We start from the raw sequence: 16,635 nt of genomic DNA, 5'->3' as shown, positions 1-16,635 counted from the left end.
ATTGAAAACAGTTTATTTTTTCAGCAAGCAACATGTGCAACTCTATTACTGTAGAGACAACTGAAACCAGAGCAGCCTAAACCTGGTTATTAGAGAAATTGGATTTTAACAACATAAAGCGTTTCCTGCAGAGGGACAGTGTAACAAGGGATGAGGGTGTTTATATCAGGTTATTAGTAGTAAGTTAGTTACAAAACTGAACTAGTTCACATCCATTTCTTTTTAAATGAGCTGCCTCATAAAATACTGAGTTTGATTTGTTGTAAAAAACTTTGCAGCTGTTGGCTTGTGGTCTGAATTCTCCTGTCCTTTCTTTAGTTTTCTTTGCCATGCAGGTGTTTAGCCTCTAACTACAGACTGTAGGACAACTTTTTGAGCTGTTTCTTTCTTTCTTGCAGTTCTCACCATCACCTGTTTGACTCTCTTCAGTGGTACAGCAGTTAAGTGTCACAAATTAAAAGTGAAACTTGAGTTTTGCCTGAAGTGTAAGCATTTTCAGTTAATTATAATTAATTCATTAGTAATGTATGGGAACAAATTAGACCTGAATAACAGGAAACATTGGTGATATCGCTGTAGTTGTGGTTTTGACCGGTCTTGAAAAAACAAGGACAAATGCAGTCAATTTGAAGAGACAGAAACCATCAAAAAGTGAAAACTAACTTGAAAACAAGGTATAGTCAGAGAACTACAACTGACTTGAGATTTAAAGTCTTCCCTCAAAATGAACTGAACCTCCATCTTTAATGGATTGAAGGAAGCCCTGATCAGCAACCAAATGCAGTCAGTGTTTGTGAACCTGATCTTAGAAGAATAAAAAGTTTGATATTAAAAAAATGCATCTAAACCTGAACAATACTGCAAAGGCTCCAAACTAGAGCCAGTAAAACCCCCTTTACAGCTGAACCCAGATTCAAACTCTGCCCAGTTTGGACACAGTTGTCCCTACAGTATATTTTCTGTCCCCTTTTCCTCTCTTGGCCAAGATGCTGCTGGCTGAGCTCTGACTGTTTAACTAAAGTGCTACTGTAGGGGGCTGCTGTAGTTTAACTCCTGCCCACCAGTAGCTGCGCCAAACAAAAAAGGGTGACTCGGGGTCTGACTATTCATCCATTCTCTGCGCTTTAATTTCCATTGATTGTGAATGCAGGAGGGAGGGAGGAAGGGGGTCTTCAGTGAAGGACCACGACACGCCTTCAGACGCGGACAGACCCTTACAAGCCATCTGCCACTAACCACCCCCCTCCACATCCAGAAAACGACGTTTATTTCCCTGCTTCCCTCCCTCCTTCCCTCCTCCGGCCTGAAGCGCACGTCTCTATGCGCCTCTGTCCACCGGGCTCCGTCTACACTCAACTGGAAGCATGTTAAAGGACCTGTAACGGTATGGGCCCTCCGGGGCCATATGGCGAGGGGGAAGCCAGGAGGTTTTTTTTTTTTCCTTTTTTGGTCCCCGAAGAGGAGACACCACATGGTCACTCGTGGGAACGTAAACACGGCGCGCATCACACGATATCGATCATATGAAGCGGTGATTGGGGAACTGGGGGAGGGGGTTTCTACTGGGTGAAGATCAATTGATTTTTTTTCACTGATACCTCATCATTACAGAAAATATTGACGCATTTTCAACCAGAGTGAAAGCTTCCACCCCGTGTGGAGCGCAGTTAGTCGAGCCTATGGTGATGCAAGGGTTGGTGGTTCCCTTCCCTGACGGATGCAGGAGCAAGGCACCAGACCAACACTGCCAGGGTTGGATGGAGTTGAGACGAGGAGGAGGGGAGGGAGGGGTGTCTTAGAGGCCACTCGTGCTTAAATGTGGGCTAGTACTAAAAAGGCTCGAGGAAGTGGCAGGTTTTGAATCAGCACTTTCTCAGATGCTTTTACGCACGCCCCCACTGCGTAATGATGCTTACGCACAAAAAACAGTGGTTGATGTGATGTAAACATTACTGATTACTGAATTACTGAAAAATATTCCATACTACTCAGCAGTGAGTTTATGTGTGCTTTATTGTTCTTAAGTTAATGTTAAAATTATCATTTTTATTTCTTTATAGGTTGTTTTTGCCGTGATGTGTCATATTGTCCATAAAGTTCTGCATCTTTTCAAGACTTGTGATTTAAGACTGGTCCTGGACTGTCTCTCTGTCTGTCTGGTTCGCAGGTTTTACCTGCTGAAACGCAGAGATCAACAGGCTCCTTTGTGTCCACATCAGATTACTGTGGCCAGCTGCTGGAAGAGGGGGCCACAGGCCAGATCTGCAGCTCCCCAGGGCTCTTCGGTGCTCCGCGAGACTCCCCACGGCTTCCCACGGCTGCTCGCGGCTCCCGGTCCGGGCTGCTGTCTCATTTGCATATGTTGCTGTTACTGGAGACGTGCTGAGCTTAAGTTTATGGGAAGAGTGCCGCAGTAATTACGTGGGGGGCCCAGAGACGCGCCTGCAAGTGTGTGTGCGCCATAAGTGTGTGAGAAGGGAGGGGGTGGTGTGTGTGTGTGTGTGTGTGTGTGTGTGTGTGTGTGTGTACAGAGACACTGGGGACCTAAGAGGGAGGTAAAGAGGGAGCTGTACGTGGCCAGTCGCGTGCCAATGTTTATGAAAACACATCTGCCGCGCACCCTGGGGTGACGCACCGCAACATATGCGGGTCCCTATGAATAAAATCGATAACTCAACAACTGATACTGTGCGAGACACGTTTACCCTCAACAAATACTTCAGTGAGTGCTGATCAGAGCTCAGTCTGCCATAATGATGTCGAACTAAATGGTTAAACAAACATAAAAAAAACAACTAGGCTGCTGGCTGCGGTAGGGGGTTCCACTGAGAAGATTGTTGGGTTATTATATAGAAAAGGTGCAAATAGAAACAAATAAGGTATTTTCGAAATTTATGAATACACATGTGCGTAAAAATATCCATTAAATCAATCTCAAATTCCAATTTCAAGCACAGAAACGCTAAAGCACCAAATATAGATGACAAAAGAAAAACCTGAAAAATGAGTAGAAAACATAAGAAAGGCTATTCTGCATGATATAATTAAGCAGCTAACATCCTATCACATACCTATCACTGTTTGGAGATACTTCCATCCATAGCTGTATGGTTTAGAGAGTGTGCACATTCCCTATGGCCTTCAAAATCTGAAGATCTCAACCCACCTGTGGGAGATTGTCACACTCCCACTCACCATCATATAAACAGCAAATGAGCAACAATGGTGTTGTGCCCCTCCATTTGAGCTCCAGAGACTTGGAAAATCAATGACAATGAGCCCTGACGCTATTCTGCAAGCTTGCAGTAGATCAACATCTTTGTGTTTGTAGCCTGATGGTACTTTGTCATTCAGTCCACCACTGAAATATCTCAGCAACTTGGATTAGATTACAAATGAATTTTGTAAAGACATTCATGCTTCCCAGAGGATGAACCCCTCAGACCCCATCAGATCTGACTTTTCATCTAGTGCCAGCTTGAGTTTGACTTTGTTAGATGGATTGACTTGAAATTTGCAACTGATATTCATGCTTCACTTTGATTCCCAGACTTCTAGCACCATCATCAGTTGCACATTTTTAACTTGTTTGATTACTATTGGTTACTGTTTGACATTACATTCCCATTAGCCTCACATGGTAAACATTACCTCCCTAAATTATGCATGTTGCCATTAGCATGTAGTGCAAAGCCTAGCAGAGTCTATAGTGTGGCTGTTTTCTAGTGGCTGCAGATTGAAAATGATTAACTGTCCAAGATAACAACATTAGATTATTGCAGGAGTAGAGACAAGGATCAGCACACTAAGCTCTGTTTGTTCAGTAATTTTATTGTACCACAATAAAGTTTTATTGTACCACAATAGAAATTAAATTTAAACCTAATAAAAATGAAATTAAACCTAATAAAATCGTGAACATAAGGTGGGCCAAAAGTATATATGTAATATAAACACCCAACTGTTGGGTACTCATATGTGATTGTTGGACATCAAATTGGGCATTAATCTGCTTCTATAACATCTATTTGTTCTCCTAGACTCAGGCTTTCTACATGATTTGGAAGCCATTCAGCCACATCAGTGACACTGTTCAACACTGATGTTGGCTCACAGTCAGAACGATAAATTGTTTAAGCCATAAAATGTCAGAAAATAAAATGCCCAATCAGAATGTCACAGAGCCTAAGGTGGTGTCCTGTAGCTCACTGATTTTGTTTGACCAAAATTCCGATTTCCGATTTACTGTGAAACAAAGCATTTACAAACAGGACACAGTGAATGGTTGACATTTTCTGTCCATAAATGAATTCAATGATAAAGTAATTACATATAAAAAATTTTTAAAAAAGTTTGTTCCAGACCATGAAAAACAACCCCAAAATACTTGTATCCATGTAGTGTTTTTGATGGTGAAAAGACACATGGGTATGTTTGTGTCTTTTTTTGAACCAGAAGTAGTGCAATCCTCCATTTGTCACCTTTAACTCTTTGTTTCATCTAGGTTTAGTCACCAGTATGAATGATGAGAGAATAAATGGAGGAAGTCCACCTCCCCTCCCCTGCCCTCCCCTTCCCCCCCTCTCTCTAACTCTCCCTCTCTATCTCTACAACCATGAGCATCTGCCCAGAAATGAACAGATGTAGGCACCTGCGTTGTGGGCCCACATATGCGCACATGTCCCCCTCCCCAAAACCCCCTTTCAACCTTCCATGGGACCCAGAGCCGACCACAATGGGGAGAGATCAGGGATGCAGTAACCAAATACTGCCTATCCCCCCAGGACACTCGCTCTGTTAGAGGCATTGTCACCAGTTATATCAAGTGGCTGCACCAAACAATCTGCTGTATGACTGCTCATTTGAGACATAACATAATTCAGAGGGACAGAGGAGGGAGGATAGGAGGGGGGCTGGATGGTGTACAGAGGTGGCTGCCTGGATAATTTCTATGGCTCCAATATGAAGTGGTGGGTGTTTTAAACAAGTGGGCTCAGGTTTTCGTGTAGTTGGGGTTCGATTGAATTGAATCCAGTCTTGGGATAAGTGGCTGTTGGGCTCGATTAGAGGGCCCGGGGGTGGCAGGTGCTAGCTAGGGTAGGAGGATGAAAGAGAGGCTTGTTGGAGCAGGGTGGGTACAAGACCAGGTTACACATAAAAAGCCTTGTTTTTGTTCCAGAAAAGAGGTCCAACAGCCCAACGGTAGAGCAGCGGTGGATAATGGTGCCATAATAGCCCCCCGTCCCTATCTCTCAGCTGCCGCTGGACGACAGAGGATCCACACGCACCTGTTGTCGTCCCCCTATTGTGTCCGGCTAGTGTTAGTGTGCTACACCTCAGGAATGCTCCCTGTCCAGAGGCCTGGCTCCTCGTCCCAGGAGAGAGCTTATCCACGGTGGGATGAGGGGAGGGTGTCAGGAGTGTGTGTGGAGGAGCTGGGGGGGCACGGGAACCAGCAGGGAAGCTTTAGAGGACAAGACAAGGAGAAGGAGGGGAGGGTGGGTGCGTTCCTCCAAAGCCAGTGTCCTCTCTCCTCCTCTCCAGGGGCCTGTCCAGAGAGCCCTGTCCTAAATCACTGGCCCCAGGGGGAAGGCTCTCCATTGTGAAGAGATGGCCTCTGCAAGCTGGGCCGCCAGCTGCCACTGCTGCAGCGTCATGCCCCCCCTCCCCACACACACACACACACCACCACCACCACCTCTTAGTATCCCCTCCACCTTCAGCACCATGACAATGCTCCCTGCGGCCAGGGCCACAGGCCAGTGGAGAGCATTAAAAAGGACTTGGAGGACACTCTTGAGAAAGGCCACAGCGGAGCAGCATGTTTTTTTGCTGAACATTAATGATGACAAACTCTGAGCAGGGTTACAGTGCATGACATGATAACCTGGACGAATCGGACTGCCAGCCCCCTCAAAGTGAATTAAATAGAGCGCTGAATGAAAGAAAGAGAGATCATAATTTCTGTGTGATGGTGCAAAACTTACTCCTGATGTTGTCGTGGAAGTTTGATTGTAGATGCCAGACTTGAAGGTTCACTCCTTCCTTTTTGTTTTCTTCAAAGAGGAAACCCAGCTGCAAGTTTGCTCTCAATTCTTCTGCGTCAAAGGAGACTGACTTTTCTTTCACTTAGATGCCACACTATCAACACTTGTAAATGTTTTGCGTCATATAAAATCAAATCCAGACTTCAGCCTTTAGACTCAAACCATAAAGTAGCAAAGTTTACCTTTCATTATGCAGATATTCATACTTATCACCGACATAAAGTCTTAAAGAAGGTTTGGGCCTCCAGACAAACCTCAGGAACAGTTCCAGTGTTTCTTGGCATGGATTTTCCAGATCTGCTGAGCTCTGTTGGATAGATAAACACCATTCTTTCTAAATAAACTCTCTTTTGTTGTTTTAGTGATGGCTAAGGTGGGAACACGTCACTTCAAATCTCCAAATATGTTTTAGTTGTGTTGAAATCTGGGTCTGTTTATCATTTCTATCTTAAATTTTTATTGTCACAGAGGATGATAGCATTTTAATTCATTAATTGTAGCACACGATCCAAACAAGATAAGACACCCTCCTACTTTTCCATGTTTATGCTGTGTTGGAGTTACCAAATTCAGACTTGGAAGTAGCATTCACCACACCCAAGTTATAATTTTGCCTCAGAAACTTTTGTCTGAAGCTTAGACATATTCAATTGAATTTAAATACATATGCATGAAAATGCAAACAAGTAGAGATGACTCATGTCAGCCAAAGTCAGTCTGATCCAAACTTGATCCAAACTTAATGGATATATTGCTGTATTGACCTCACTGAGTAGTCTGAACTGCTTGAATTGTCTGATATCTTATAAATGCTCCCAAGTTGTCAACATGGGAATCTTTACCATCATGACCACTAATCTCATATGACATTAACACAACATTAGACTCACCCCAATAAGAGGGAGACAGCTCAGAAAGAGATAGAGAAGAGAAAGCGAACAAATAAGTGTCAAATAATCATTTTATTTGTGTGTTTTATGGCAAGGGTTTTTGTCTCTGTTGTCATGTTTATTTGAAAATCTTTCAGTTGCACCTGATGAGCCATGCCTCACCAGACGTAACTGTTGCAGATTCACTAAATAGACACGTTCACTCAGACTTTTTTGTGCTCTTTTTTTTTTATTTCATCCCCCACTGCCACCGCCTTCACCGCCGCAGCTCTGTAGGAGGATTTTCCCATCCATTGCAAAGGGAGGCGTGCTCCATTGTGCACTTTCTAATGATGATTGTAATGATGGCTTGTCCATCTTTGATAAGAAACAGCACGCCCCTCATTAAAGGGCCCGGGGCCCCGGTTCTCATGGCTGCCGGTCCTTCCCCGGAGTTGGACAGCAGGCGAGAGGAGGCGAGACGACACCCGTGGCACACGCCTGTTGACCGAGCCACAAAGCAAAAGCGTGTGACACTCCCCCCCCCCCCGCCGGTCCCATTGTCCTCCCCGTGGGTCCCACAGACAAGACCAATCCTGTTACCCTCCCACCCTTCATCCCCCTCGCCCTCCCCTCCTTGCAACCACAAAAACCACAACACACACTGATACTGCTGCTCAACACACACACACAACACCCCACACACACACACACCCACACACACACACACACCACCCACACCCACCACACCACACACACACAGTCCCCTTCTTCCTTTCCCTCTCTCCTTCACAATCAATTTTACCAATCAGCTGATCTCTCTTCTCACACATTCACCAGGGGTTGCCCTCATCCCCTTCTCCTCCCCCCCCACCCCACCTTCTCCATCACCTCCCCCTTCACCATCAGCTGCTACGTAAGGTGGAAATCCATCTTGTGTGCAAAGAAGGTGCTTCTGCTTGCTGCGCAGCCATTACCATACACACATACTTGATTGGTCAGGAGGTTTGGGGGGGGGGTTCTATTCACTGATTCACATGCAGACAGTATTTCTTGGTGGGGTTGGGGAGGGTGTGGCAGGTGGGTGGGGTCTGGGTTTTTAGGGATGCTGGATGGTGGTGGTGGCGTGTGATGGTCGTGGGATGGAGGAGAGAGGAGCAGGAGGAGGAGGAGAGGGGAGGCACGAGATGATGGGGAGGGAGGAGGAAGCAGAGGGCGGGTGGGTGGGGGTTGCCGCGGCTGCCGGGGTCAGGCCTGTGTGTCCTGGGAAAGTTGGGTTCTCCATTTAAATCTGCACATGTTGCGGCCTTCTGGTGGCTGCGTGAATGCGCACGGTGACAGATGGCCCCGGCCCATAACTATAGAGTCCGAGCACCCCAGTCCCCTGAGGGAGAGAGAGAGGGAGAGAGAGAGAGAGAGGGTGCAGTGGAAGAAGAGGAGAATGTAGCGCTCAGCTGATCCCATCAAAAAGAGAGATGAGAGAAGGAGGAAAGGCAGAGGAGGAGGAGGAGGAGGAGGTGGGTTGATGGTGTGTGTTTGTATCTATATATGTGTGCGTGCGTGTGTGTGTTATAAGGGGGGAGGGGTGGGTCCTTAATCCCAAACTCTAAATTGAGTTAATGTATTTGCCTGGTCTGCAAACTCCAATAGGAGGCCCAGGGCCCCCAAAGATTCTGATTAGGTGTCTAGTTTATCAGATGTTGGAGGAGGAGGGGTAGGAGGGAGACTGTTTGTACATGAGTAGAATAGCAGCTTTGTATGTTACATGTGTGTGTGTGTATGTGTGTGTGTTGACAGGGTTTATGGGTTTTTGGGTTTTGTGCCAGCTTCTGGAGCGGGGCTACCCGATGTCTCCATTCACAGAGCTGGAAGATCTCTGTTGTTTTTCACTGACTCTTCATTAATCCTGTTAAGCAGCAATGTCAGCGCCTGGTTAAAGATAATTTTTAGCAGACTGCCATTGTTAAGGAGCCGAGACACAGTTTGTTCTTTTACGTCTATCTTTATGAGGACCAACTTTAGTTTAACACTTTGTGAGCTTGGACGTTTTTGGGAAGGAAGGGCTTTTTTTTTTTTTTTGCAGTCCTGGTGTTGTGTTAGTTACAAGTCCTCACAATATAAGAGTGTATTTGCATGGCACAGATTTCTGCAAATGAAGAAGGCCTCTGTTTTAGGGACAGTTTATCAAAATCAATGAATTTTTTCCACTCACTTCTAGTATCCAGATAAGTTTGGTTTATATTAAGACATTTTAACATCTAGTGTGTGCACACAAACAAAATGTACTTATTGATGCTCACAGCATTTGAAAAATATGACAGTGGAAGAAACAATAAAATAATAAAATTAGACCAAAACTACTCTGCCAGGGTTAAAAGGAAGAACTTGTACTGCCACCACTACTGCCATTACTGCCACTGTGATTATTATGACTGCTTCTTCTAATGTTGCTACTGTAGCTACCCCTGCGACTGTCACTACTACAAAATATACTTATTGAGTTTGTTTTGTTGTCTCTTGATTGTTTTTTAAAATCAGTGTTTTTCTTTTAATAGTATCAAACATACAAAAATAAAATAAATAAATAAATTTGATTTAAGATGAAGTTAAGATGAAGAAAGCAACACTGCAAAATGTGCCAGTACAAAAACATTAAAGAAAATGTTGAAAAGGATCTTCCAGTCATCTCATCTTTGAATGATCTTTAAACCATTTATTGTTTTGTCTTTTCATCTTGTAGATACACATGGTAAGAGCACAATTACAGAAATAAGTTCACTTAGAAATGAATAAAAAATGCAATATAGAAACTATACAAGACCATTTACAGACAAAATGGCAATGGTGGATGCACTTACTTACTACACTTTTGCAGAATACATATAAAGTCTATAACTAATCTATAGTACATACCAGTATGTATAGGCATAATGTGTGTGTGTGTGTGTGTGTGTGTGTGTGTGTGTGTGTGTGTGTGTATGTATGTGAAAGTGTCTTGTTCTTTGCTGGTGCGTATGGTTTCACACCCACTCACTGGTGTTCTTGGTGCTGTTCAATGCATGGTAACACATTCTGCCTCCCACACACACACACACACACACACACACACACACACACACTTCTTCTCTCACCATGTTGTCGCTCTGCAACCTCCCGGAGAAAAGACAACACATGAAAACCGGCTGTGTTTGTGATTTTGCTCATCTCAAGAATAAAACAAGCAGATCACTTGTTAATGGAGAATTAATCATAATCACCAATGATTAAAGCTAAAGAAAAACTACAACATACTCTCATAGAATTGAAATAATCTTTAGGATTGAATATCAAGCCTGCTGAGAGTCAAATATTCAAGTTTCAGACACTATTGTCTCTAGTGTAACTGTTTTATTACCTCACACCAGACAGTTTAATAACTGGATTATGAAATTATTAAGTTTTGTATTTTCTTCTGCTTGAGGGGGATCATAGAAACAACACATTTAAAACTAGAGATTATTTTTTATCCTTTGCTTCAGTTATTTTCCAGTACCTCCTCTCTCTCTTCTTTTTTTTGACGTTTTAATTTTTCATTCTCCTCCATTTCTCTCTGATGTTTATTTGTTGCTGTTGACAGTGATAAGAAATGATGATTCATGCAGCATCCAGTCCTTGTGTCCACTCTGCGCAGCTGATGTGATTTCACCACTTGGGGGCGTCAGTCCGCCACATCACCTTTATATATTTTTCATTTTTCAACATCTGGTGGAAGTTGTTTGATTAAATAAATACTATAGGTCAAAAGTAGTATTTATTTGTGTGTTATTGTCATCTATTCATTCGTTTATTTTTGATCATTATTCAAATTTATTCAGCAAAGGGGGAAGATTTTCTCTCAAGCATCTATTTTAAAAACACTGTTGACAGAAAGCTGCACTGTCTGTAATCCGCTCCATGGTTTTGTAATATTAAAAAAAAGAACCCTTTTATTTACTGTGTGGACCCCATTGCATAAAGATAGTCCTCAAAATGTATAAATCCACTATTAGTATGAAAGTTTAGACTTTTATTTCCACCTTTTAATTGGCTAAAGAGGATGACATAGTGTATATTTTACTGCATGGGATAAAGGGTTTCCAGTAGGCTTAGTTCATTTCACTTGGAAAGCTCTTGAGCTTCATATGGTGCTCTGCTCGGTAAGCCTCTTAGGAATCACGACCACAGCAGATGTAGAGAGAATGCCAATCAGGAGCTCCTGCTGAGCGGAGAAACCCGACGGCTCTGCCACTGCGCGCTTCAAATCTCTGCCACGGTTCACATGAAACACGGTTAAATATCATTTGGTGATATTTAATGTTCGTAGTTTACAAACAAACAACAGCAGAATCACGTGAGCTGTGGAGAAGATGGGGCGCGCAGGCTGTCTCTGAACTAAAACAAATCGTTCCCAGACAGAAGGCAGAGCCATGCTTCCTCAGGATGTCGGGAAGCAGAAGCCACGCCGTGTGTCGGAACCGGTGTGCGGGGTAGACGGCCCCCCAGTCCCGCCTCGGCGTTTAAAGAACCGGGACTTCCCCCTGAGCGTGAAGCGCCGGCGGTCAGGCTCCGCACCTGAGCGCAAGGTGAACTGCGTCCTGGTTGGAGACGGAGCGGTGGGCAAGACCAGCCTCATTGTCAGCTACACCACCAACGGATACCCAACAGAATATGTCCCAACGGCGTTTGACAACTTTACGGGTAAACTTTGACATCAATATAGCTTGTTTTGACGGTTACGCACAGGTTTTACGCACACCTGAAATTACAGATTTAAGGTGTTTGTGAAATTTGTTTTACATGCCAAGTTTTCGTATTGAAGTCTGTAGATGGTGTCCACGCCACCTCCCTATTCATTTATTTATTCATTCAGTAAGTGCTCTGTTTGTCTTCTCAGTGATGGTTGTAGTTGACGGAAAACCAGTGAGACTGCAGCTCTGTGACATGGCTGGACAGGTGAGTTGTGTCTTCTCTCTCCTCTCTCTGAGTTTGAATATGATCATAAATTCATAAAGAAACAATCAACATACCTGAACAGGTGTTAGCTGTAAACACAGACAGAAATTTGACCACTCGGCTATTTTTTTCACCCCTCCTGCTTTTCTATGATAGAAGTGGGGGCTGATTGATGGATCAATCAATGTAAGTCAGCAATGATCAATACGTATTTGTCAGTAATTGGTGTTACTCAACGTTTGCTTTTCTCGCTGTGTTTGTGTTGGTTGCCCCCTGCTGCCTGCTTGTAGTCCTGGAGTGAAATCCTTTAAGACCCCTTTAGTACCCCACCCCCAGTGCCAAGTAGTGGTGGAACTTCACAGTTTACATCGCCCCCTGCAGGAATATACCAGGGTTTGTAATTTGTAATTTGTAATGCATAAATGTGGCCTCCTCTGTCACCACAGCTCCATTGCACTCTTTTGGTTGAATGTTAAAAATGTATTATGCATTACAAAACCTTTCCTATCATAATCTTTCTCTTTACTGTCAGAGAACAGGATGTACTGCCTTTTAAAACATAAACTGAGAAAAAAAGTATTTCCGATAATGAAGTTAAGGGTTGAGTTATCTAAATGGCAGCAACGTCATTCTCCAGAATCACTATTATTCTGGATAATCATGGACCTCATAGTCAGCAGTTTTTATGGGGATATTTCTTCTGAAGAAAGTAGATTTATCAGTCAAATTGTACCTAGAAATCTCACATTTATAGCAAATGAAACCAAAAAACACCTGCAAGGCCAGATACTAGAGATATGTGAGTGAATTTTGGATGGATTAACGTTTTGGAAATGGGGAAGAAAAAAAAAAACAGTTGGCTAAATAAACTAAAAAAGTTTTAAAATAAATATCTTTTAGTGTTTTTCTTTCTCAAAGCAGATCATAATAAGACCTGGTTTACATCAAAAATGTCTGTGGTTAGTCTACATTACCATAGAGAGGTTAGATACTGTTTTCAGATATATAATATGTATGTATAGTGGTAAATAGTTCACTTACACTTAAACTACATAGACTCATCAAACTTTGACTAGATTGATCCTGAACATCCAAAGCGTGTTACAAACCCTGTACTTAAGACCAGATAAATTCACTTTTAGATAAAAACCAGATGTGATTCAACAAGCCACCATTTTGATACATGCTTCGGTTCAGAACTATCAGAGGAAAGGTGAAAAAGGGTGAATCTGAAAAAAATCTACTGTTTCCTGCCAAAACCAACAATGAATGGGAGCCTGATCCTTCCTCTCTGTCATTGGGGTTCATTGTTGTCCAGAAACAATTGGAAACACTCAGTGAGCCACATTGTTGCACTGGGTGACATCATTACTCAAACAGACACACTCCAGTTTATTTGGACTCATTGTCGCACATAAACTGTCCTGCTGCCACAAATACTCACTAGAGCATCAAATGTGAATTGCTGAGAATAGTCCTCACCAAATACACTATTTCCAGGTGTGATGAATGGAGACTATGTAAGTTTTCCAGGAGAGACTGTCTGAAAACATTCACTGTTATCCCCATAGTTAGAAGATAGTGAGTCTCCCGACTGTCTATAATTTTTAAAATCTTTACTCCACCTTCAAGTTTGGCCGTTTGAAACAGCTATGAACACTTTTGATTTCCAACATGTTCGCACAACACATTGTGCAAATTACTTCTTTTTTAGTAACCCAGCCCTGAGAGCCACAAATAGGTCAGAAGGTACTGAGAGATGGCTTATCACATTGTTGGTTTTGGTCTTGGGATTTGTTGACAACAATGGAGATAGAGAATAATGCCAGCCTCATCCTGTAAGTATCCAAGTTTATTCTGGCCTTTTTCTCTCTGCCTTTGCTTCATGAAGGACGAGCTGGATCGCCTCCGGCCACTGTGCTACAAGAACGCAGATGTCTTCCTCCTCTGCTACAGTGTGGTCCGCCCCTGCTCTTTCCGCAACCTGATTGACAGGTGGGTTCCTGAGATCCATCAGCACTGTCCTGGTGCTCCCCTGGTTCTCGTTGGCACCCAGCTGGACCTGAGGGAGGACGTCCAGGTGCTGATTCACCTGGCACAGAACCAGGAGCGACCGGTGGGCACAGAGGAGGGCCAGCTGCTCGCCCAGGAGCTCGGGGCAGTGAGCTTTGCTGAATGCTCGGCGCTTACACAGAAGAACCTGAAGGACGCTTTCGATTCAGCCATCTTGGCCAGCATCCAGCAGACAGACAGTTGTAGCGTCCAGCAGCAGAGGCTGACTCTGAGGAAGAAAACACCTGATAAGATCAAGAGCCTCTCGGAGACTTGGTGGAGGAAGATCAACTGTCTGATGGGAGAGCAGAGCTGTGACTTCAAATGAACAGCTGCATGATAACAAGCCTGGGTCAGATCATATTTGTAAAGGTGCCTCATGGGTGGGGATTATCGCCACACAGGAATACATAACAAAGTCCTGAACAGACTCAAAAAACTCACAAGTTGCCAATTCAAATACAAAGACTGACAGGGAAACTGTTGGTGGGAAATTTAACACACAACGATCTGTTTACTGGTAAAGAGGAGTGCTACACAGCCAGGGAGGGTTTATTGAAAAATCCTGTCGACCTTTGGGAAGTGTAGTATTGAAAGATTTTTTTAGAATTAAATCACACTAGGGGATAAAAGTCAGAAAGTCTCAGCCTCTGCTGCTTCAATATTTACTGTTCCCCCAACTTACTGTGATAGTGTGGCTCTTCTGCAGGTTCAGATGAGTGTAGTACAAAGAAAACGTTAAGTGATTAATTTATGTACAAAAAAGATATTCAAATAATGCTTTACAAGTACAGAAATGTGTGAATGCACTTTCCATGTCAGCAGTCAATCCTGTAATCTGTGTCTATTGATGATATATTTTGCATGTAAAATGAACTCTGCTCTGCCGATCACCTGAAGCAGCTGCGAGTAGACATTTTCACCCTTTTCATATTTTGTATCATGATTCTTTTCAGTATCTCTTCTGTCCAATCTAACCTGTGTATAATGCTGGAATCTGAAGCAGTGAGATAAGCTAATATTGGGCAATTCAAGTGTAATGTAGTTTTATTAATTTTTTTAGTTTTTATTATTATTATTTTTAAGAATTTTAGGTTAGAAAATAATTGGAAACCTAATATGGGTTTCCGTGTTGTCTGATTCTTTCCAAATTTGTCCTGGTACAGTAACCCCACCCATCTGAGGACTTAAAACAAACTCCACAAATGTTATCAGACCCAGGTTTGGTTTACTACAAAGAGTCTGACTTACCAACAGGATGATTTAGATCTAAACATGATTTTTGACTCAATGTGTGTTATGTGCTTACACCCCAACATTACAAGTACTTTGTTAGCTTGTAGTAATTTATTTATTTATTTTTTATATGATCATAGAAAATGCTTGATTAAAGTTGATAACAGTATACACATTTGTTTAATTTACCAAAAGGAGCATTTTGAGGGTGAAACCCTCAGGAACTACCATCTGTTATGGAAATGTTATATGCAACAACTTGAGCAGCATTCATCTGCTTCTTCAGTGCCACAACTTCTTCTTCACCAGACAAAAACAGGACATGTTGGCAGGTTAAGAGGGATCAAGTGCTGTTGATTGTCTCATCAGCTCTCTGATCCTCCCACTGACCCAGTCTAGAACAAAAGTGGACTTCCCTGCATAAAAATGTATCCTTACCTTGGATACAATTTTGGAGTTAAGCAGTCAGAGGCAGATCGTCCCCTGAGAGATTTTTCTATTATCTCAGTGTAAGCAGAATATTACTACTGTGTTCCACTTTCCTCTTTGATTCAGAGTCAGCCTGGTGGAGGCTCCTCTGGTTGCAGCCTCCTCTAATAGGAGCAGACAGGACCACCTGGACTGGATTAGACCAGCATATGGTCTTTTCAAGGTGTGAGGGATACATGGAGTATGCCTCACACATTGAAAAGGCAGGAGAGCCAGATTCCTTCACATTCAAAGGTTTATCTAGATGTTATATGTAGCCTGTATAGGAAGATTTATTTATCACACTTCATGAACTAAGGCCATACAGTACATGGCTTTATACACACAAATGCAGGGGTTCAATCCTTCAGTCCTTGGAAACTGTAACCCTATAACACTAGCATTAACCTTAAACAAAGTCTTAACTATTTATTTATTTTTGGGAATAAGCAAGTCCCCATAATGTGACTGTGTAAACAAAGTCCCCACGTAAGTAATACATGTTCACAAAAAAAGCAATAGAAGAAGAAATATGTATATATATGTATATATAGATATTCTGCTAAAATCTAGGAGATGCTCAGGATGAATGACATATTTATGAACTTCACTAGACTAGACCATACAATTTGATTTATTAGCCTTATGATTATGAATCTGTACTTGACGTATGTTGATTAGGACAACTCAAAGTACTGTAACATAAAATAGGCAAGCATATGGTGTATCTTTGTGTTATGACAGAAATTCCCATGATTCACTATGAAGAATAAACAAAGTCACTCGATATCTACACTGTTGCCCATAAAGTTAGAATAAAATATGTTTACCTCTTCTCATGAAATAACTGTGACTTAAAAAATGTGATTTATTCTTGTTAGATAAAGTGTATTTCCTCAAAACTTTGTTGATCAATCTCTTCCAGACATATCAGTGAAAACTAAACCACTGTTAACCTGATGTGCATAAATAGGAATAAAAAGAGGAATGTG

The 16,635-nt window shown here is 42.6% G+C and overlaps 1 protein-coding gene across 1 annotated transcript; it reads left to right on the top strand.

Moving 5' to 3' along the window:
- Positions 1–10,715: 10,715 nt before the first annotated feature.
- LOC104932785 (rho-related GTP-binding protein RhoU) lies at positions 10,716–15,804 on the top strand. Its single transcript, XM_010748091.3, has 3 exons — positions 10,716–11,632; positions 11,829–11,887; positions 13,779–15,804. Exons 1-3 carry the CDS (start codon positions 11,362–11,364, stop codon positions 14,265–14,267), a joined length of 819 nt encoding a protein of 272 aa, XP_010746393.1. The 5' UTR covers positions 10,716–11,361; the 3' UTR covers positions 14,268–15,804.
- The last annotated feature ends 831 nt before the right edge of the window (positions 15,805–16,635 follow it).

This window comes from Larimichthys crocea, chromosome X (genome assembly GCF_000972845.2).
Source record: "Larimichthys crocea isolate SSNF chromosome X, L_crocea_2.0, whole genome shotgun sequence".
Lineage (NCBI taxonomy): Eukaryota > Metazoa > Chordata > Actinopteri > Sciaenidae > Larimichthys > Larimichthys crocea.
The sequence above is the reverse complement of the archived record's forward strand: the minus strand, read 5'-3'. Positions and strand labels throughout refer to the sequence as shown.

Excerpts from the sequence above, each read along its gene's own strand:
- LOC104932785 (XM_010748091.3), top strand. The coding sequence starts at position 11,362 with ATGCTTCCTCAGGATGTCGGGAAGCAGAAGCCACGCCGTGTGTCGGAA. Across the intron at positions 11,633-11,828 it reads GGCGTTTGACAACTTTACGG|TGATGGTTGTAGTTGACGGA; the intron begins GTAAACTTTGAC and ends TTGTCTTCTCAG. Across the intron at positions 11,888-13,778 it reads TCTGTGACATGGCTGGACAG|GACGAGCTGGATCGCCTCCG; the intron begins GTGAGTTGTGTC and ends TGCTTCATGAAG.